Here is a 24665-nt window from a genome sequence, read left to right as displayed (position 1 = left end):
AAGATCTACATGAGGAAAAAATCTAGCAAAATATGTATAAGATCTACATGAGGAAAACTACAAAACTCTGATGAATGAAATCAAAGGACTAAATAAATGGAGATATATTCCATGTTCATGGACAGGAGGGCTCAATATTGTCAAGTTATTAGTTTTTCTCAACTTAATCTACAGATTCAATCCCAATCTAAATCCCAGCAGGTTATTTTATGGATATGGACAAACTGTTTATGTGGAGAGACAAAAGACCCAGAATAGCTAATACAATACTGAAGAAGAACAAATTTGGAGGAATGATACTACCCGACTTCAGGACTTAATATAAACTAACATAATGAAGACAGAGTTGTACTGATGAAAGAAGAGACACATAGATCAATGGAAGAGAACAGAGAGCTAGAAATAGACCCACATAAATATAGTCAACTGTTCTTTGACAAAGGAGCAAAGGCAATACAATGGAGCAAAGATAGTCTTTTCAAGAAATGGTGCTAGAACAACTAGACATCCACATTAAAAAAAAAAAAGAGTCTAAACACAGACCTTACACCCTTCACAAAAATTAACTAAAAATGGATCATGATCTAAACAGAAAACACAGAACTACAAAACTCCTAGAAGATAACATAGGAGAATACCTAGATGACCTTGCGTATGTTGATGCCTTTTTAGATATAACACCAAAGACATGATCCATGAAAGAAATAATTGATAAGCTGGACTTCATTAAGATTGAAAACTTCTCTGTGAAAGACAATATCAAGAGAATTAAAAGACAAGCCGCAGACTGGGAGAAAATATTTGTAAAAGACTCATCCAATAAAGGACTGTTATCCATAATATACAAAGAACTCTTAAAACTCGACAATAAGAAAACAAACAACCCAATTAAAAAATGGGCCAAAGACCTTAACAGACACCTCACCAAAGAAGATATACAGATAGCAAATAAGCATATGAAAAGATGCTCCACATCATATGTCATCAGGGGAATGCAAATTAAAATGAGATACCACTACACACCTATTAGAATGGCCAAAATCTGGGACACGAATAACAAATGCTGGTGAGGATGTGGAGCAACAGGAAATCTCAAACACTGCTGGTGGAAATGAAAAATGGTACAGCCACTCTGGAAGACAGTTTGGCAGGTTCTTACAAAACTAAACATACTCTTACCATACGTTCCAGCAATCGTGCTCCTTGGTATTTACCCAAAGGAGGTGAAAATTTATGTCCACACATAAACCTGCACACAGATGTTTATAGCAGCTTTATTCATAACTGCCAAATCTTGGAGGCAACCAAGATGTCCTTTAGTAGATGATGGATAAATAAACTGTGGTACATCCAGGCAATGGAATATTATTCAGCACTAAAAAGAAATGAGCTATCAAGCTATGAAAAGACGCAGAGGAACCTTAAATGCATATTACTAAGTGAAAAAGGCCAATCTGAAAAGGCTACATGCTGTATGATTCCAACTATATGATATTTTGGAAAAGGCAGAACTATGGAGATAGTAAAAAAAAAAAAAAAAAAAAAAAAAATCAGTTGTTTCCAGAGGTGGTGGCAGGGGTGGGACGGAGAGATGAATAGGCAGAGCACAGAGGATTTTTAGGGCATACTCTGTATGATATTATAGTGATGGATATATGTCACTATATATTTGTCCAAACCCATAGAAAATTAACACCAAGAGTGAACCCTAAAGGTAAACTGTGGACTCTGGGTAATTGTGTCAATGTAGGTTCATTCTTAGTAAAAAATGTACCATTTGGTGAGTGATCTTGATAATGGGGGAGGAAATGCCTTTGTGGGGGCAGGGAATATATAGGGAATGCCTGTACCTCCCTCTCAATTTTGTTGTAAAACTTAAAACTGCTCCGAAAAATGAACTCTTAAAAAAATTTAAAAATAACACTCTAAATTTAATTTAAAACATAACTATTTTATTGTAACACATTCCTTAAATATCAACACTATCAATTACTGGTACATGATCATTTTCTTTTTTAATCCTTACGATAGGTCTTACAACCTATCGTTTTTTGCACAATAAATGTGGGGGAAAAAGTGGCTTAACATTTTCACATAACTTTAAAAAAATATATAAAGTGCAAATTCTGCTAACCAATTCTCCTTCTGTACCCCATCTCACCATTTCAATTTCTATATTAGGAACACTTACCAGATACAGTACATATCCCCATTCTGGAGCTGTGGAATAAGAAAGGATTCACAGAGTTGCAAGGCTAACATAGTCTTGCCTTCTTTTTCAGTGTTACAGATGATATCAATTCCACTCTTACAATCAGTTTTCAGTAAATGCTATAAGAGAAAAAGGAAAACCAGTTTGTATCATTAAAAATATCTAGAAAGATAGGTGTAATAAATGTTTAAATTAAGCATTCAGAAGAAATTAGATTTCTAGTTTTCTTCTACAAAGACAATGATGAATTGTACAGAGATATTTTCATGTTTTCATAGTTTCACTATATAGAACCTACAGTTTACAATGACTACTTTTAATCTCAATGTCCACAGCTTGTCGGTATGTAGGGTCCATATTCGAAAAAGGTTCTTTCATCTTAAAAAAAAAAACCAAAATAACAAACATATGCATTTAATTTCTTACGATTTTATTTAAAATGCAAAATCATAATGCTTCTCGGTTTTTATTTAACCTCTGTCACACCAGAAGCTCACTCAACATGAATAATGCTTATCAACAAAAATTTTAATTTCATCATTTGTTAATATCAGACTCTAATTCAATATGAGCTTAAAGAATGGTGCCAAAGGGAACATCTAGATAATGTAATTTTAAAACCTTTGATATTACTGTAAAAGGAATTTAACAAGAATGGGCTACTTTTTTTTTTTTTTTTTTTTGGTAAGGTTAAAATGGTAATAGGCAAACATAATCTCAAACAATACCTCCCGGAATAGGTGATCTTCTACAGGTGACATAAACAGACATGTGAAGAGTGCTTGATGGAAGTACAAGTCTTTACTGATTTCTGGGTGATTTATACAACATTTAATGAGAGCCATTGCTTCAGGTATGCGTTCACAAGCAATTAGATATCTGGCACGTAGTTCAAAGAATAGTGGATTTTCAGAACTTAAATATTTGTTCACTATATTAAAAAGAAAACAGACTCTTATTACTCTCATGAAAAGACTGTCTCAAACTTTGTTCTTTGACACCTTAGCGCTAACATGTGGTATCTAATTAAATCAACTATTTAATTAAATAGTATTTTTCTTATTAGGAGTTTATTTGTGAAAGGAATGTTCAGTTAAATGATTGGAAAAATGGAAGTAAGAGACACCAAAACTGTGTCCAAGAAATATTTGCTGATTCTTTCTCAGTCTAAAAAGTAAGCAAAATTTAAGAAACAAAACAAAAAAAGAAATATTCTTTTTTTGTGTTCACTAATGTTAAAATATGTTTCAAATTTCTTTCTAGTCTAAGATTACATACTTTATCTTCTTACTGACCAGTATTTTCATTCCTATAAGATTAAAAGGCTAAATTGTAATTTGTCATTAAACCATATTAATTCAGATTAATTATAGAGAAATGTAATCTGAATTAATGAAAAAGTTCAATCATAAAAGAAATATATTTTATTACTTTCAAACAAAAAAATTAAGTTACAAGTAGTGCCAAACAGGACTGCTTATTAATGTATGCCCATGTGTCACTAAGGATAATTACTAATTAATACTTGCTTTTACACAATTTTAAAATATATAAAAGCCTTTATCTATAAAAGTTCATTTAGACCTAACAACAACCTCATGACAGGTATAATATTAATACTTGTTTTACAGATCACAAAACTGAGTCTCAGAGAGGTCAAATGACTTGCCCAAGGACAAAGAATTAATTAAATAAGTGGCAGAGCAGGAACTGGAACCCATATTTCATGATTTCAAATCCAAAAATCTTTTAATTAGTTATATATGTTTAATCAGTAGTTTCTGAAATGCCTATGAATAATGTTTTATTTGGGCTTCAACATTTGCCTTGCAATTCTGTTTACACTATAAGCTAAGCAGACACTGATTTTGTATAGTTGATGCAAAGATAAACTTCAGACTGATCTTTACCCTGATGATCACCAACTAGAGTACAGTCATCTACATTAATGAGGTTCTAGAGCAGCTTTTCCCAAAGTGAGGTATGCTAGTGTAAGTATAAAAGGAATATATATGAAAGGACTATATACATATTATAAATTGTATATATTGAGGCCATCAGCCCTCACACCAACAAGCAACAGGTTTGTTCTAGCTCCTACTGAAAGGAGCCTAAAAGCTACCCTAAAACCCCAAACTCTCCTCCCCTGTTCTCATTCCCTATGATTCTGTCTTTGCCTAGCTCCTGTCTCCTCTGGCCACATTCTCCAGTTTCCTCAGAGATTCCTTCAAGGCTGTCACCCTTGCCTTCCCTATATTTGATGGTTCATACTTTTCCTCAATGAGCCGACTCTTCCTCCTCTGATCTAACTACTGCCTCCCTCTTCAGTTCTTTTCTTTTCTTTTTATTCCTTTCCAAGACCCTCACATCAAGTGCTACTCTCCTTTGTATCCTTTATATTTATACCACACCATTGTCACATATACCTTAGCTCTTTCCTTCTAGTCTTGTCCTACCTCCCATCTCATTCCACCACTGCTTCTCCTGGTCTTATCTCTTTTTTCATCTTCTCTAACATCTCTTCTAGTCCTCTACACTTGTATCTGGGGTCAGCTTGCTCTTAAGCCCTAGAATCATAGCCCCTTCTCCATTCAGTTCTAATCACAACCCACCCCACTCCTTTACCTGGGACAAATGGAAAGATCCTAACCTGCACAGGCAATTGGTGGTGTGAAACGTCTTCTCACCAGACCAATATCTGAATGGTTCCAGCTGGCAGGTCTTGTCTTTCCCTTTGGCCATGTTATAATTGCACTCCATAGGCTCTCTCCATGCTCTCAAATGTGTCCACACTTTTGTGCTTATTCACTACTGCTGAGCTTACATTCTATGTTTTGGTGACCCAAATGTTCTGGGGCTCAGGAATAATATGGCAAATGTTTTTTTAAAAAGAATTAACTAGAAATAGTTGACAGAGCTTCCTGCCTTCAAAAGCAGATTTTGGCTCACAGGAACCACTGTGTATCTAGGTTGGAGAGGAAGTGATGTCCAAAAGGTATGCAGGTGGTAAGGGGATGAAACAAAACTTAACTTCTGTTAATGAATGAAGTTTGGGAAATACTGCTTTAGAGTATTTGGAATCGAAATTTACTTATTAGTCACTCATTCAGTTATGCATTCATCATGTGGTCATTCATTCAGTAAACAAATATTTATACTGAGCACTGGCTAGGTGTAGGATATATGGTAGTGTACATCAAAACAAAAGCTGAAGGAGTTCCATCCTTCACAGAGTTTCCTGTATAAGGGAGATTCCATGTGCTTAAGGAGGGTGTTTTTTTGTTTGTTTGTTTGTTTGTTTGTTTTAAAGGGTGTTCCTACTTAAATAGATTTTAAAAAACATAACTGAAGTGAAAACAAACTCTGTAAAAAGCATGGGGATACTAAATATGTTAACACTCTGAATTCCCATTTTAATAGGAAATTACTAGAAATAATTGTACCTAATCTTATGTCAAGTCACTCTTGGGCTGGGTTAATGTAACAAATTAGACACACTTCATGTGAAAATACATTACTCTTATTCAGTATTATAAAATAAAGAAAAATCACTATTACTGCTCTAGTTAGAAAATGAAATTGTATTTGCTTCTCACAAATGTTGGTTTAGAGTTTGAGTCTCCTGAAGTACCTATCTCCTGAGATGCTGGCTGGGCTTTTAGAACAGCTTGCAACACTGGATCTTCCCATGGGCCACCATCTCTAATGATTCGAGTCACCAGTTCCAGATTCACATTTCCATATCTGCGGAGGTGATTCTGGCATTCCTAGGAGAGAAAAATCATTTTGGCTTTGTGAATTTAAAGGGGTTAAAAACTAAACTTGATCATCATTGTCAATAAAATGACTGATGGTCAGTGAGGCAGCTGTTAAACTACAGAAGAGAAAGGGTTGCTTTAGTAACCTAATTAGGGTGTCAAAACCCCATTAGTACACAAATAGGCTTTAATGCCAAAGGTTACACAGTTTGTACATAATTGGACTTAGAAAATCCCATTATAACAGGGATGAAGTGTAACCTAAGGGAAAAACATATGGGATGCATCATTTCTAGGAAAAGAACCAGGCTGCAAAACCTAATGGAAAAACTTACAGGATGCATCATTCCTAGGAAAAGAACCAGGTTGCAAAAATGTAAAACGTGTACGTTCAGTTATGTGAGAGTTCATAAAGTCTCTGTTAACAATGGCAGGCCTAACAATAAGAAGGTAATAGAGAGGTCCCTGTCCAATGCAGATTCTGGTTGGCAGGTAGGTACAGGTCTCTGTCACTGATCCCAAATGTAGAATCTTAGGTGTAGCAGAAGGCTGGAAGATGGAAATTCTATTCCACTTTGTTGTGTAAGTAGATTTATAGTCTTGGGATGAGAAATGACAGGCTGAAGGAATGAATCCAGGCTATAATATGAAGACTTTGCATTAGGCTTAAGATAAAGATACTATTAATAAGTTGGGCATTAACTGATAATTTGTCTATGCATTTTGGAGGACTTTTTTAAAAAAGATATTTGAAATGTTTTTAGAGAATCTGGTATCTCAGACTTGTGATTAAAATACGAAATATGTAACAAGTTTGTGAACAATGTTTAATATTTAGGAGAACTTGGTTTACTGAATTTATAAATTTATTAGACTTAGATTTACAAGATTTAATCATTTGATTATGATGCTTTGATTCATTATATACTTTGTTAGGTATTTTTTTAAATGTTTCATGGAATTTAATTTGATAATTTAAAAAGATTAACTGAAGGCCTAGTGAAGGTATGGATAGATTTATTTTTTAATGCATAAATTTAGCTTAAGGCCTTAAGAAAAAACTAGATATTGAAATTGGCAATGCTAAAAACTGGAATAAACTGCACATCAATTAAAATACAAGCAACTGTCAGAATTTCTTTCTGTGCTAAAAAAATCCCTCAGACATGAAAAACTTAGTAACAGTTATAAAGCGAAGCTTCAGGATAAAACCATATATATTTACAAATTTTATTTATCAGATGAATCATCAGGCTACATATTCAAAGTGGCAGTGAACACTGTGCTTTTATTAAATTGTCATGCTCTTTCATCATTTCAACTTTCCAAAGTGATATCTATATGCCACTTTTCATTCATTGTTAAAATACATGAAAGAGGTTTTGTTTTATAAGAGAACAAGGCAGTAGAAGGAATCAAGTTTCAAGATGAAGAATCATTCAAAGAAGCCAAAGGATCATTAAGTCAAAACATGAAAGTAAGTATCTTCTAAAAGTTACTTAGGGAATTCCCAAATTAAAATGAGCAAGCAAGCAAACAAAAACCCTATAACCAAATGGGCAAGTTACTTAACCTCTCTGCTCCTTCAGTTAACTCCTCTATAAAACGGATACTAAAAACACCTACTTCATAGGATTGTTGTGAGGATTAAATAATACACAGTATTGAAAAGTGCTTAGGACAATGCATAAGTACTTAATGTTAGATTTTTTTTTTCTATTTTTTAAGATTCTGAATAAATATTTCATTTTAGGACACCCAACTGCCTTAGCATAAAATTAATTTCTACATTTCCATGTGTCAGCATATTATAGCACTCATAAAAATATGGTATAAAGTTATTGATCAGCCATGATTTTTTAACACATGGAACATAGTAATGATCTGTGGCAATGACTTCATGGTTAAAAATAATCATCGATTTCAAACCTCAAGGTAAACAAACTCCTAAATTACTCTAGACATACATATTGCTGCCCATACAAATTAAACTACCGTAAGCTGGCTTTTGGTCCAGGCAAAGCATAAGAAATAAGGTGAGCTGGATGCCAGCCCATGAATCACTGATTAGGCTTTAGCTCTGCTGCTGAGCTCTTGGACAATCTTTCTTTCTAGCTGTGTTAGGATAGGTGAGGCACCAATCATACAGCCATTAGTGCTGTGGGACCCAGAACTGGACTTGGGCCTAAAGTCAAGATATGGTGAAATAGGTCTATTGCTAATTTCTTAAACTTGGCTGAAAATAAGAAACACTTGGAGGTCCTGTTAAAAAATGATTCCCAGACCTCAATTCAAACCTACTGAATCAAGGTTTCTAGGAGAAAACCCTGATAATCTGTATATTTAACAATCCCTACCCCACAGTCAACTCTGGCATACTTTTTGATTGTATTGGGTTGGCCAAAAAGTTCCTTCGGTTTTAAAGTAAAAATAAGACAAATTTTTCATTTTCACCAAGAACTTTATTTACCATTTTGTTCCACTACCTTCTGCCATTTTTCAGGCAACTTCATAATTCCATCTTGCCAAAACTTTTTATCTTTTTGAGCAAAGAACTGTTCCAGGTGCCTTTTATAGTCTTCCATGGAATTGAAATTTTTTCCATTAAGAGAATTTTGTAAAGACCGAAATAAATGGAAATCCGAAGGTGCAATGCCTGGTGAATACATCGGATGAATCAGAACTTCCCAGCCACTGTAACAGTTTTTGCCTGGTCATCAAAGAAACATGCAGTCTTGCATTAACCTGATGGAAGATTATGTGTTTCTGTTGACTTTCTGGATGCTTTCTGTCGAGTGCTGCTTTCAGTTGGTCTAACTGGTAGCAGTACTTGTTGGAATTAATCGTTTGGTTTTCCAGAAGGAGCTCATAATAGAAGACTCCCTTCCAATCCCACCATATACACAACATCACCTTCTTTGGATGAAGACCGGCCTTTGGTTTGGTTGGTGCTGGTTCATTTCACTTGCCCCACAATCTCTTCCGTTCCACATTATTGTATAGTATCCACTTTTCATCGCCCGTCACAATTTGTTTTAAAAACAGAACATTTTAATTACGTTTAAGTAGAGAATTGTATGTTGAAATACGGTCAAGAAGGGTTTTTTTGCTTAACTTATGTGGAACCCAAACATCAAAGCGATGAACATAACCAAGCTGGTGCAAATGATCTTCAACACTTGATTTGGATATTTTGAGTATGTCGGCTATCTCCCACGTGGTATAACGTTGATTGTTTTCAATTAATGTCTCAATTTGATCGCTATCAACTTCAACTGGCCTACCTGACCACGGAGCATCATCCAACGAGAAACTGCCAGCACAAAACTTCACAAACTACTTTTGACACATTTGATCAGTCACAGCACCTTCTCCATATACTGCACAAATTTTTTTTCACGTTTCAGTTGCATTTTTACCTCTCTTGAAATAATAAAGCATAATATGCCAAAAATGTTGCTTTTTTCTTCCATCTTCAATATTAAAATGGCTATACAGAAATTCACCAATTTTGATAAGTTTTTTTTTTTTAACACACGATGATATGAGAGCTGTCAGAATACAATCTAACAAAATTGTTCCAAATGAAGTTAAAGACAACTAAGCACTACTAGCTACTAGAGCCATCTTACAGAAAAAACTGAATGAACTTTTTGGCAAACCCAATCCCTCCTACATTTGGAGTGCACTTTCATAAATGTTTATACTGTAAATTATATACCTGTACTCCTACCAATCCTTCTATTAAAGATTAGTAAATTAGCTTAAATTCATCTTTCTAATATAAAAATTATAAATGAAAGTTTTGTTTTTTGTGTGCGTGCACTCGTTAAGTGCACCATATTTTGGAGGCCACGTCTATGGGGAAATAACTCTGGATAGGAAATAGAGATGAAAGAAAGATTTCACTTTTGTCTACTTAAAAAGACACAGGATGAAAGAAAAGTTTCTAAGTATCTTCTGGCTTATTTTTCCTTAAATAAGTATGGTGGCTTTTTTGGATGATATTCAATTTAAAAGCCTCCCAAGTGAAAAGGAAACACTTAAATCACTACAGAATTTACAACTTATCTTTTCTAGAGTATATTCATATTGTGTTTTTTTAGAATGTTTACTTAATTAAATTTGGACCTGTGTATTAACCTCATCCTTTATTTACCCACTGCACTGTGCTAAATACAATTTCCTCAGAAACTTACATTCAATCTTGTGTTTTTGCCAAAGGCAGAGAGAAAACATAACTACCTCACTCTTCTTTTAGAATCCATTTAGTTCCAGAAGATGTTTCTTCCCTGCACCTGCTGCCACTTTAGAGTTGGCCACCACAACATGTCTGTGAAGCTGCAGGTCAGTGTTCTGGACATCACACAAACTTGATCTTAACCCTTTCGCTTATCATAGGATAAAGGTTCTTAATGCCCCGACTTCATATTTAAGGACCTCTGGATTTACGTACCTACTCACTCACCTATTATTGCACATCATGACTCCTTTTCTCCATCCTGGTCTCTTCCATGTCTCCCAAACTTATCTTGTCCTTTCTTGCCTATGCCTTTTCTCGTATCATTCTCTTTCTCTTACAACTTTTGGTGAACCTATCTAAATCCTTTCTTAACTATTTTTCCACAGAGAAGCCTCCACTAGCCACCTCAATCCATAATAATTCTTTCTCCTGCAGTACTGAAAATCTGTACCACTCCACTCTTCTGGTACTCATAATATAGGAGGAAGGCCTTGCATTACTAATTAGGTGTTGCCATCTTACTTCCTAGGTAGTTAAAAGCTTCTTCAAACAGTCAGAAAAGGAAAGGTATATCAGAGAAGACGTATTTGCAATAATAAATAACTTTTTAAATCAAAATAGGAATTTATAGAAATCTGTGTAAGTAGAAGCACTATGGAATATCTGTCTTATTTTGAATGAAATGCAGATTCCAGAAGAAAAGTATAAAATACCACATGTCAAATTCATTCATAAGCAAGCTACTGCAGTAAATCAAAGCAAAAATACAAAAGGTATTCAATGTGGTTAATTTATAAAAACAAAGCCTTAAAATACAGTAAAATCTTTATAATACTTTGAAATGAGAATGCTCATGATATCTTTTATTATTATATTTTCATCGATTATCTTATGGCAAAGCACTTTAAAAGTGGTAAAATTCAAAGATGTTATGCAGTTTTCATTTACAAAAAGACAGTTCTCACAAATTTGCTGTTCATTTCTGTGATAAGTTCCTAAGAAGTATTTACCTATATTTTTGAAAACATAAACATTCTGAGTTTGCTCATATAAAGAGAATAGTATACAGTGAAAAAGTTACTGCTTTGTAAAAGAAAGTTCTTAAGGAGAAAATCATTTAAAATGGATGTTTGGACGTATTTACATCATTACGTGATTGTTGTTGCCCAAAATCGGTATCACCTATAATGCTTGTATCTATGCCATTAAAAAACTTAAACTAGAATTTTCTGTTTAAAACAATCCTTCAATAAGAACCTGCTGTATAAAAAAAAATAAATAAAATTCTAAAAAAAAAATTCTTCATTTGGAGCATTTAAATGAGTTATTTTGTTTAAAAAATGGTTGCTATTCAAGAAAACAATGATTGATTTCAGAAACAATAGAAATTCAGCAGTCAAATTGCAACAAAAAATTGCAAATTTGCAAAAAGTTGCAAAATTGCAAATTTTTTATTAAAAAAATTATAAATTTGGTGGAAGGCATTTAAAACTGAGTATCAACGTTTAGAAAAAAAAAATTTTTCCATTTGGATCTACCAAAGGTATCTTTTTCACCTACAACAACTATTAAAACCAAGTATCAAAGCAAACTGAACTTAAAAAATCAGACTTTGAAGTACTATGTGAACTGTTAAAAATTTTTCAAAAATAAAAGCACAGTCAGTCATACTGATGTCATTAAAGTCTCACACTGTTAAAATATTTTACTATGTATTTTTGTGTTTTATAATGTATTATAGTATTAGTGCACGTACATAAATAACAAATATACATATATTGGGGATATGTGCTCAAACGTAAAAAAAAAATCTCGATGAGTATTATATCAGAAGTCTGGGGATTCTTGGTTTTAGGTATTATTTGTTTTTATGTTTGTGTTTGGAATTAAATATAAAACTCATCTGCTTCTATTGATCCTAATGTCATGGCAGTTTTCTTCAACATCTCCTGATCTGCTTCTTCCTTGCCATTTCTATAATTTGCACTCTAGTTGATGCCTTCATCTGCTATCATTCAGGTAACCAAACTAAAGTTTCTTCTTCTTCCCTCTCCCGGATAAGGTGGTCTTGAAAAGGCTTTAAAATGTTAAGACCATGAAGCATTTAAGATGGTAGTATAAATAAAAACGTTTCTTTAAACCTATTCTTTTGACATATACATTATTGCAAGCACATGGTTACATCATTTCATATAATAGATTAGGGAATACTGGAAAGAATGCTGGGTTGAGAACAGGATTTAGGCCCTTTTTCTGCTTCTATAAACCTCAACTCCACTGGAGCTTAATTTTCTGATCTATAAAATAAGGGATTATTGGATTAAATAATTTCTAAAGTGACTCTCAGTCTTAAAATTATAAAAATGCATTAATGCACATAAATTACACATATTTGATTTTTTAAAATAACTAGAATCACGTACTTAGTGAACTATTTAAGATACCTCTTTTGGGGCTTTTGAAAAAAACAAATATTTAAATATGAGTAACTGTCTCCTGTAATAAACCTGATTGCATTATTATATTTAAAAAATTTTAGGTAACAATGTAAATGTTACTTAAATTAGCAATCAGTTTTTTTCTGAAGCGGAAGCCAATCATAAATACAGTAAAACTATCAACTGAGAGTATAATCAAATTTCAAAATTAATTGGTGGTTGCCATGCTAATAAAAGCACAACCGTGCCCTACTATCAATATTTTTAAATAAGTAATGAGATATTATGGCCAACAGAGAAGTGCTATTGTTACAGTTCTAGCCTCTAAGATAGACCCTGAAGCAGAATTAAAGTATATGCAAGATTTATTTGAGCACAGTTTCCTACACAGAGAGCTAAATGTAAAATATAACTCAGCAGAAAGAGTACTGGAGTCAGTCAAGAGAACAGGTCACAATACGGGCTATGCTACAAATTGAACAAGTTACTTAAGCGTCAGTAAACATTGTTGAATGAATGAATTAATGAATCTCTCTGGTCTTTGGTTTCATCATTTATTAAAAAATTAGATTGGACTTAATATCCTCTACAGTTCTTTACAGCTAAATTTTCTATGAGCTAATATTTTATCTGGGAAAATATAAACTACTTCAAGCACTAATATGTTGATAATTCTAATTATTATGTATTAAAGACACTCTACAGAATCAGCTTTCAGTGAATAATGAGTGCCTCAGTGATCCTGATATGCTTTTAGAACTAATTTCAAAGTTAAGTCCTATCACTGACTTTAAAGGCACGTATATGTCTGCTCCTGACAACACAGATTGCAAGATACTCAGGATATTAAGATTTTCATTTGTATTGGATACTATGGTGTGAATAACTATCAATGTTCATCTCTTTTGAGATGACTGCTCTTCCATATGCCCAGGTATACCCGCCTTTCCTGAGATATGCAACTTACTGATGTTGACAGCCCTATCTTTTGGAGGCTTGCTCTTGGTCCCTTGAGCTTAACTATCTCAAGTTTATTTATTATATATTTTATGCTTGAAATAATTCTGGGTCTTTTATCTCTTCAAAGTGACTGTAGAACTTCAACAGTTGAACCAAAGTAAAGTGTTTCCTACTCAAACAGATTATTAAAAAAAACACAGAGAAAGTGAAAACATTTCTGAGGCGGTGATATATAAGAATTATTAACCATGAGTAATAATTTCAAGATAAATGCCAGAGGAAAAATATCAAAGCTTTTACCCATTTCAACACAAGATTTATCTAAGGAATACAATCTTTACAAAATGATTTCAGAATCTGAAACTTTAATTTTAACATCAATCCCTCTTACTCCCAGTGCTAAATATGTGGCACACTTGTCAAACATGTTTCTTTCATAGATAGTGAAATCTTTTCTCTTATACTTTTCTCACAATTAAACATACTTTAGTTTCTCTTTTTTCCTACACATCGTCAAAGTATAATCTACAAGTAAACATTTGATGGTTTCATCCCATGAATACATTTATTGATGTCTCCCCCATCTTATTGTACACAGTGGTAACCAATGGACCATGAAGTAAACAGCTTCAGACAATACACCTCATTGTTTCTTATTTTTTAAGAGTTCAGCAAGGATAATACATCTCTAAATAGAACTTTTTTTTTAAGTAAGAAATGGCTAGACATCAGATGGAAATGTCTATGGACTTATTTATCCTTCCTTTGTACTGGCAGACATACCAGTCCCCCTTAGGGGACTTAGACTACTAAGTGTTGGAAACAAAGGGATGAAAGTTAGTCTTTGCCCACCAAATCTAGTTATGTCGTAGTTGGAGAGACTATCAAACCACAGACAGAATATAGATTAGTGCTTTGTAACAGTGGAAAAACTTAGGTGGGGCAAGTCATATGCAGTCAAGATGGAGTTGTGCAGAGACAGGAGAGCTTCTATTCAAGCAGAAAATATGGGAACACAATTTTGAAACTGCTTCTCACTTATGTCTTGTTCTTAAGCTGATATGGTTATATTTAAAAACCTTTTAACCAGCAATACAAAGGTGGTTTTGAATACCAAGATGAGGAATTTTGGTATTCAAAACCGCCAAATTAAGTATTTGGGAAATTTCTTCCAAGTAGCCTAGGGAGGAGGGGACATGATCCCAGTTTTGAGAAGGTTTCAGTGGAATGTTAATAGTTCTAAACTTATTCCTATTAGCTACAAATAATAAAATCTGGGAGATGTGCTGGTCTTATGACCACGATGAATATATACTCTAACTTCTCAGGGGAGATCAACACTTGCCCCAGTGCAACAGGGTGGGCATAACGATCTATTGTAGCTGGTTGTTTTACTGCTGATTATTTTTTGCTCCTTTTTTTTTTTTTTTTGCTGTACGCGGGCCTCTCACTGTTGTGGCCTCTCCCGTTGCGGAGCACAGGCTCTGGACGCGCAGGCTCAGCGGCCATGGCTCACGGGCCCAGCCACTCCGCAGCATGTGGGATCTTCCCAGACCGGGGCATGAACCCATGCCCCCTGCATTGGCAGGCAGACTCTCAACCACTGCGCCACCAGGGAAGCCCCTATTTTTTGCTCCTTTTAAGATGCTATTGCAGTAAGATAGCCTTGGGCCTCTTCCTGTTTGGAAGTTTATGTCCCCTACCTCACCTCCTCCCATCTCCTTCCTCTACTCCCCCAAGGAAGATCAAGCAGATTTAAAAATAGGGTGAAGTCCCAGGAAAAAAAGCTTAAGGAAGGCCAACTTCTAGTCTAAACAAAAAAGATCTTTGTGATTTATACACTGACCCCAAAGGATGGGGATAGAGTTTTCTCTGAGATAAAGGTAGGCTCATTAAAACATTTGTAGAGCTCTAGCAGTAACGCTTTTAATTACTGGTTGGCATTTTGTTGACTACTCCAGGGTCTCTGTTTTTTTTCCCCTAAATTAAACAAGTGAACAAAAATCTTTATAACATCTATTTTTCTCTTGATTAATAAAAATTATACATGTTCTTGGATTAAAAAGAAACAAATTAGGAAGATACATATATAGACCCATGAAACTAAACATTATTGTGCATCATCAGTACTTGGATATTCCAAAGATATTTAAAACTCTTACATCTAGAATGGAACTTATCTTCTTTCTATATCCTCCTCTTCCTGCTAGGATCACTGCTCACTTAGTGAATAGCACTACCCTATGTGGTTACTTCAGCTTAGATGCCCAAGAATATACTTGATTCCTCCCTATCTTCCTTACCTCCATCCAATCAATAACATAATCTGAGATTTTAGTTCCTGATTACTGTGTGTGTGCTTTTATTTAAAACTTGTATTTTCTTTTCTTGGAATCATTTCTGATATTAATAGGATTTTCATAATAACGATATTAACAATAGTGTGCTAATTTTTACTTGTTTCTTCAGGTCAGTCCTGTTTTTTTCTGTAACAACTCTGTGTAAATTCTTTGTTTTGATCACTTCTAAATCAGCTGGCATACTTCTTTTATTTGTTTTCCTGATAAAAGATGTAGCTGGTTTGTTTTCCAAGTATTTGGACTATTTATTTCTGTTGCCTTCTCTCATAGACTATAGGGCCTGGCAGCTGTATTATTAAATAATATTTTTCCCTTTAAAAACTCCAGACATTATTTATTTATTCTGGCATTTGTTACAATGAAGAAGTTCACTGCAGACCTGATTTTATTCTTTCCTTTGTGAGAATCCTGTTTGTTCTACAGGAGTCCTGCATCTTTCTTTATCTTGAAAACTGAAATAAGATACAGCTGTATGTAATTATGAATTGAAAATTAATTTTTAAAAATTATTTCCTTCACTGATTTGGATTTTCCTGGAGCTAATCTGCTGTTGATCGCCTTCACTACACTTTTAGTTTAGTAGTTTCATCTCCATACAATATTTTACTTCCATACATTCCTGAGGTTGTCCCTTCTTTACAATTTCACTTCCAGTTTCATGGAAGATACCATAGACTCAACCACAGCAAGAACATAACTGATCCTTGTTTTAAAAACTGTCTTATCTTACCATGTAACTGATGGTAACTGGTGTTAGTCTCTTTATTCATCTTTACCTAGAGTACTTAGAACAGAGAGCTCTTTTACTAATGGGTAAACAGGTTTCTGTCAAATCCTTCAAGCCCAAACAGAGAAGGTAAAAGTTTATAAGTTTGATTTGTTAGATGAATGGCCCATGAGGCAGTAAATTATGAGGAAGCTACAGTGGGAGACAAAACTTTACAAAACTTTCTGACCTCTGGGTATTGGGGCAGGCTGCATTTAGTTTGGGTCATACAGTCATTCTCTCAGTGGAAGGAATGCTCTCATGCAGAGCCATACATCCCATTCTTAATGTAGGTATAACACGATTCCTGTTCTGTTGGTTCTGCTGCACACCTAGTGCATTTTGAAGAAGCACCAACAAGAATGAGATTGGTCACATACCAAATGCCCCACCACCTGCTACTTCCTCCAGCCCCTATTGTTACAAGCTGGTAGGGGGAGTGGCGTATTACTGGATAGCACTGGAGGGTCTTTCTTTTATCGCTCTCTCTCATTTCCCTATTTAATCACATTCAGTTAATTGACTGTTAATAAGTCCTCATCCTAGTTAACAGAATTTACAAGGAAGTTTTTCCAAATTTTATATTATTTTTGTCATTTCATTAGGAATCTGAAATATTTAATTAAATTAATGGATTTTGGAGTGTATGAATTCAATCACGAGCCTATGGAAAGCTCACCAATGAACAGATTAAAAATAATAATGAGGTAGGGGCATCATATAAGAAATGTGTCATCTTCTTGTGTTGAGGTAAAGAAAAGTTACTGGAAGCCAAGTGCCAAGTAAGCAAGGGTCTTAGAAGCCAGCATAGATCTTGCTCAACTTACAATGGGGTTAAGTCCCAATAAACCACCGTAAGTTGAAAATATAAGTCGAAAATGCATTTAATACACCTAACCTCCCAAACATCATAGCTTAGCCACGCCTACCTTAAAAATGCTCAGAACACTTACATTACAGTTGGGCAACGTCATCTACCACAAAGCCTATTTTATAATAAAATGTTGAACATCTCATGTAATTTATTGATTATACTGAAAACGAAACAGAATGGTTGTCTGGGTACAGAACGGTTGTAAGTGTATTGGTTGTTTACTCTTGTGATGGCATGGCTAACTGGGAGCTACGGGGAGCTGCTGCTTGCTGCAGCTGCCCAGCATATGAGACAGTATCATGTGGCATATCACTAGCCTGGGAAAAGATCAAAATTTGAAGTACAGTTTCTACTGAATGGTATGCTTTCACACCATTGTAGAGTTGAAAAATTGTAAGTTGAACCATCATTAAGTTGGGGACTATCTGTATATGGAACATCTGGCTCTAAGAATGAAGTTTCCTCTTGGAATAAAGCATTGGAAAAATATAGTCAGTGCATAAGAAAAATTAATAATTTCTACTTGAACAACTCAAGGTTTAGGAAATCTGAAATTCATGGAGAACAGAATAAGCTTAAGAGGTAGGTTTTGATCTCACTGTGAAAAACAGAAATCCGAACAGTATGACTTCAGAGTTCACACATTTCACCAGACAGGTTACAGGCCTGCCTTAGGCCTTAAGCCTGATCATTTTTCTAAGAACCACGCCAAACCGATGAACCTATATACAGCAAGTACGATCATTATCCTCATTTTACAAATGATAAAACTGACACAGAAATTATGTAACTTGCCCAAGATGACAGAGTGGCAAGCTGGGATACTCACAGTTGGAAAATGGGAGGGGAGTAGGTGGGGGAACAGATAAGCGATTAACTCAAACCCAGCAAAGAATGTTAGACCCTTGCTAACCCAAAGCGTGATCAGGGAACGGCACCATCAGCATCACCTCAGAGCAGGTTAGAGATGCAGACTCTCAGGCCTCACCCCAGAACTACTGAGTCATAACTTGGACTTTAACAAGATACCCAGGTGATCTTTATGTACATTAAAGTATTAGCAGCACTGTGTTTGTCCTACTTCTTGTAGAGGAGAAAGAGCATGATCTTAAGCTGTATGAAAGATGGATAGAAATGTACCACTTGGGAACTAGGGCTTGCACTAGTAGAAAGTATTAAAAAATTCAAAAGGTGACATTGAGATTGTCACTGGGTTATCAAAGGTCAGTCAAAAGCCTGGAGAATTCACAAAACTTAGCAAATGTGAGGTTTTAGAAGAGTATACATGATGGACTACGTGTTGGCCTTTCCTGGGTCGCTTAGGGCACATGTCTGGGAAGCACCAGCAGCAAAGCACCAGCAGCAGCAGTTCAGTTAGAAAATGGAAGACTATTCTCCAGATAAAGCTAAGATGGGAAGAGAAGGTAAAATCTCTCCAAGGAGGCAGGAGTTAGAGGCCCAAGAAAATTCAGAGTAGGAAGAAAGAACAGCAACAAAAGTAGTGGAAATGCAGAGATTAAAAACAAACAGGAGAAGGGGCGGGCTTTAGAATTTGAGTAGGAGATAGAAAACAATACAAAACCATGAACTCTCCCTTGAGGGATTAATTATTTTGATAACTGAATGGAAACCCTGTTCACAAGAAAAAAAGAAAAAGGATATATCCCTTCACAAATGCTATGATTTCACACATTTAAAACAGAAGTCAAGTATTGTCTCTCATCTACTCTAAAAACACTTCAGTAGTTCCCACTAAAGTCATCTGTCACTTTCTAAAATACTCTTACTTTACAAAGGTTTGACTTCTTGTCTTTGTGTCTCTACACCAGAATTCAACTGCACAGTAGTAGGGGCTCTTTTGTTTTTGCTTATTTTGGTTTTTCCAGAGCTTAGCGCCTAGCACACAATGGGGACTAAATAAATATTTGCTGAAGTAAAAGTTCAAGAATAGATTGCCAAGAACACAAGTGTCAAAGGAAAAATGGAATGGAAAATTAAGAAGTTTTAAATACTTGAATATAGACTCTAATTAGAATGCAGGCTCCATGAGAACAGGTATTTTTACCACTTGCTGAATGTAAGGATGGATAAAGTAGAAAGTTCAATATAATGTACCTAATTTCACTGATTCTAAGATACATTTTTTCATATTTTTATAACTCTGAAATCAGATTATGTTTTACATTCAATGCTATCTTTGAATCCATGTCAGCCTGGTAATGGTCATGATGTAGTTGTCATTCAGCATGCACGGACATTCAGAGACAATATGAAAACTTGCAAAAGGGTATATTGGTGACGCAGAATAAAATCCAGGAGACTAGCAGAGCACTCTCTTAACTCTTGGATATCAGATGGTATAGGAAGGGTATAGGGTAATTAATCTAATTTAACACTACCCCTGAAGCAGGAGTCAAAAGTTGATTAAACAGAACTTATTATAAAGCCAGCTTAAGCTTTTAAAAGCCCAGTACCAGTGACTTTGAGTTCTTTTATTAATTATTTTAGGAAATGCTGCATCACCAACACTTTTGATGCCACTGAAGACAAAATGGTGTAGAAAAATAGACACTGATGACTGGAAAGGAAAAGCAATTCTAGAGTAAGCTTCTGAATGTGAAGAAGTTTTAGATATACCTTAGCCAATTAAGTTTGCTTATAGTTTTCCTATTTTATGTATGTACCAGAGTGATCACTCATAAAAATCTGTTTTAATTCAGTCTAAAAGTTCTTTAAATAAACATGAAATAAAAATTCTAGGTGAGAGAAAGCACTGCATGACTTTCTGTTACTCTGATGACTTCCTTCCTCAAGGTAGATTGCAATACGTTGTCTGAACAACTATACCTCTAGGGGGAGCTCAAAGTACATCTTTCTTTATTCCACCCCAAAAAAGGGCAATGAGACTGCCAAGGACCCATCAGTGAGCCACGGTACTACGTATTGCTTCCCAACAAAATGGTAAAAACATCAAATGTTCTTTTATCTACAGGTGAGGTCTTAGATCTTTTGTCATTCCCTTCTGGATTTACTCTTCACTCATAGAGCATGTGCAAAAAAAAAAAAAAAAAAAAAAAAATCTGTCTCCTATCTTGGGAAGGCTATTAAGAAAACAAATGACAAAATCAGGAGACAACCAAAGGAAAAAGTGGCATGGGACAAACAGCCTGCTTCTAGTCTAGGCAAAAAGAGTCCTTTTTCCAGGCTGAGTTCTACATGGGGCTTTGGAACAAAAGCCTTTAGCAATAAAAAGCAAGTATATGTCCAAGATGCGCTTGGGAATCTATAAGGGTGATGGCAGCAGGCTCTAGTCTAGCAAATGTGGAATTAGAATCCTCTGTATGAATTGCTTAGAAGTACAGCTAAAGATTAATTTTAAGAACTTTCTTTTTTGCCAACATAACAGAATCTTAAGCACTGCCACCTTAGTAAATATAAAAGCTTATAATCAATATACTATTTTTAGGTGGGGAATAAAGGCCTGTTTTAAATGTAGACAAAATGTAGACAAAATGTTTTACCTGGAATGATCCAAGAATATCCTTTAAGGGCTCTTCATAAAACTCATCTCTTCCAAAGAACAGCAGCAACTCAAAGAAACTCCTGGAAAGAATAAGTGAATGATAACTTTCATTGCTTCTCTGAATTTTTGCCCCAATTTAAAAGTCTCAAGAGATACCAGTTATATAATATCAGATATTTAGTTTTAAAATAGTTGGCTTTGAAAAATTATATTGATCATTTAGGATTCATGTTATGTTTTCAGTAAAATTATAATAAAAAGAAATACACTGAAATTCTATACCTATAGAATGAACAATTACATTACTTATGTCTACCAGTGTTCACAGTGGGGGAAAAAATGCAATGGTATACCAGGTGGCAAAAATGTGGCTATACATATAACAATGATTCAAAATGGGCACATAGTCCAGCTTCACCCCAATACAATGGACCCCAGAGAAAACTCAAAATCTGATTGTTTTTCAAAGAGATACAAGGGGTGGTAAAATTGACCCAAAAATATAAGAGGCACAATGAAAAGTCTCAGCCAACATTTATATTATAGCAATATCACCAATTTTATACCTAATACATGACACATGGTCCTCAAACCCTAGGCTTACCTTGATTATCCCATTTATGATAAGTTGTCCAAACTCTGTGGTTCCTCCTTTTTAAATAAATTATTTGGAAAATACTGTTACTAAGTACTTTATGTGCCTTTAACAATTCATGAGTTCACACAGGCAGAAATATAACTTATTTCCTAATCATGAGCAAGGAAAACTATTAAAAATTATTTAGTAATCCTAAAGTATCACAATGACGAATCCCTGAAAAATTTTAAATTTTATTAACCTAGAAGACTCAACTAGGAATACCTGAAGTCGTATTTTTTTAAACACTTGTGGCGCCTTTTTTTGAGGCATAATTGACACACAACAATATATTGGTGTCAGCTGTACAACATAATGATTCAACATTTGTATATATTGTGAAATGATCACAGTAAGTCTAGTTAACATCCATCACCATACATAGTTGCAATTTTTTTCTTGTGATGAGAAATTTTAAGATTTTTTCTCTTAGCAATTTTCAAATATGCAACATAGTATTATTAACTATAGTCACCATGCTGTGTATTATTAATACATCTCCATGATTTATTTATTTTATAACTGGAAGTCTGTACCTTTTGTCTCACTTCGTGCGTTCTGCCTACTCCCCACCCCCCACCTCTGGCAACCACTAATCTGCTCTCTGTATCTATGAGCTTGGTATTTTGGGGGTTCTTGGGGTTTTTTTGTCTTAAAATTCAACATATAGGTGAGCTCATACAGTATTTGTCTTTATCTGACTTATTTCACTTAGCATAATGCCCTTAAGGTTCATCCACGCTGTCACAAATGGCAATACTGCATTTTTTTAATGGCTAAATAATGTTTGTGTATATATACCACATCTTCTTTATCCACTAATCCACTGATGGACACACTTAGGTTGTTTCCACATCTCAGCTCTTGTAAATAATGCTGCAATAAACATGGGGTGCATATGTCTTTTTGAGTTAGTGTTTTCATTTTCTTTGGATAAATACTGAAGTGGAATTGCTGGATCATATGATAGTTCCAATTTTAATTTTTTGAGGAAACTCCAGACTGTCTGCACCAATTTACATTCCCACTAACAGTGTACAAAGGTTCCCTTTTCTCTGCATCCATGCCAACATGTATTATTTCTTGTCTTTTTACTTTTTGCCTTTAATCAAAGCAAATCACTAATAAAGACAACTTTTAAAATACAAATGCAAATGTAGAATATAACTGAGAATTTTAAAATTATATAAAAGACCTAGGTATTACACAATAATTACAAAGACCCTTCTAAACACAGTATAGTAACCATACTCCATAAACTGATATATTTATAAATTTGACTACTTAAAATTTTTAAATGTCAACAGAACAAAACCACATAAAAGCAGTCAAAAGTAAAATAATACACTGAGAATCTTTGCTGATTTCCTTAATTAAAAAGCTTATATAAGTAATTTTTGTTTTAAAAAAAACCAGTTAACAACCTAGTAGAAAACTGGGAGAGAAGACCACAGAAAAGAAACGCAAGTGGATTTTTTTTCAAATATGAAAAGATTCTCTATAATTAAATAAGTGAAATTATAAAGATGAAATGTCATCTCTCCTATCTTATTTACAAAAATAAAAATGTTGATATATCCCATGATGGCTCTGAAGTACAGAAATAGGCTCTGCTATCTAGTTGGAGGGATGGTAAGTGGTACTACTTTTAAAGGCAACATAGTAATAGTCAACAAAATTTTAAACGCACACATACCACTAGACTTACCATTTCCATTTATAAGAATTTAATCCTCCAAATAATACACACATAAGTTCAAAGACACACATATATATGGATATGCATCCACAGATGGTTTGTAGCAGTAAAACAATGGAAACATACTAAATGTCTACCACAAGGGACTGGTTAAATTATAATATACCCATGAAGTGAAATATAATACAAATATTAATGAGAATATTATTGAGAATATATTTACATCTATATGAATAGATAAGGGGAAAATTCCAGCATATATTGTTAAACAAAGATGGAGAAATCTATTCATTACATTATCACTGGTGTAAAGGAAGGGAGAGAGTAGAAGGCACATGTACACCAATGCATATTGCCAGACTACTAGAGGGATATGCAACAAACTGGTAAAAACAGTTGCCTTTACATAGGGGAAAAAGAAACTAGGGGTCAGGGATGAAAAGGAGAATTATTTTTCATTATCAACCGTTATGTATTTATTTTACCATCAATAAGTAAGTATAAAATAGCACCATCAACGTACTTCTGGAATCTTCTCCATCCCTATTAATAAAGCATTAATTCACATCTATCTCATCTTTAAACTTCTAATAGACCCTATCTCCTGTCTTGCTATTCCACACTTACCTAAAATCCATGTTCAACATGGCTGCCATTGTTATCTTCCTAAAACACAGAATGATCTACTTACAGACTTAACACTTGCTGTGTAGATTTTACCATCTAAAGCAAAGACCTTCAGCTGACACATTTGTTTATACAGATCAAATATTTTTAAAAAATATTTTAGTTTCCAATATTTAAAAACTGTGGTATTTCAGATTAAATGTAGATTTCTCTGAGCTCTTGATAAAGAGGAACCCCTGTAACACAGGGCTTGCATCTCTCCATAGCAAAATAAGCTGAGCAGCTACTGCCTTTAGTCAGGGCATGGACCTCTCTTCCAATTTGTCAGTCTCCATCCATCTCCCATTTCCCCAGCACACTGCCTACTTGACTTATTTATTACTTATATTCCCATTCTATTTTACTTAGGTATTTGAGATCACTGATGAAGAGGAGGAAATTCAGATTCCTTATTTTGACATAAGAACCTTTATGTCTGATCCAAAACTACTTTTACACACAGATATTACTAAATTCCATGCTCAAATTGCAGCAAACTTTCCTACATTGCCTAAAACTCCTGTGTGCT

The 24665-nt window shown here is 34.5% G+C and overlaps 1 protein-coding gene across 5 annotated transcripts in view; it reads right to left on the bottom strand.

The window, feature by feature from the left end:
* ZNF654 (zinc finger protein 654) overlaps positions 1 to 24665 on the bottom strand; it is a 91215-nt gene that overhangs the window by 10968 nt on the left and 55582 nt on the right. For 2 of the 5 annotated variants that reach the window (XM_060010485.1, XM_060010484.1), the window contains exons 3-6: positions 21133 to 21214; positions 5844 to 5979; positions 2941 to 3143; positions 2192 to 2331 (exon numbers count right to left, since the gene is read on the bottom strand). In XM_060010485.1, the coding sequence (XP_059866468.1) occupies positions 2192 to 2331; positions 2941 to 3143; positions 5844 to 5979; positions 21133 to 21214 (561 nt within the window). The other 3 variants (XM_060010487.1, XM_060010488.1, XM_060010486.1) reach the window with 3 other exon arrangements.

This window comes from Delphinus delphis, chromosome 4 (assembly GCF_949987515.2).
Source record: "Delphinus delphis chromosome 4, mDelDel1.2, whole genome shotgun sequence".
NCBI lineage: Eukaryota > Metazoa > Chordata > Mammalia > Artiodactyla > Delphinidae > Delphinus > Delphinus delphis.
This window is presented reverse-complemented; position numbering and strand designations above follow the sequence as displayed.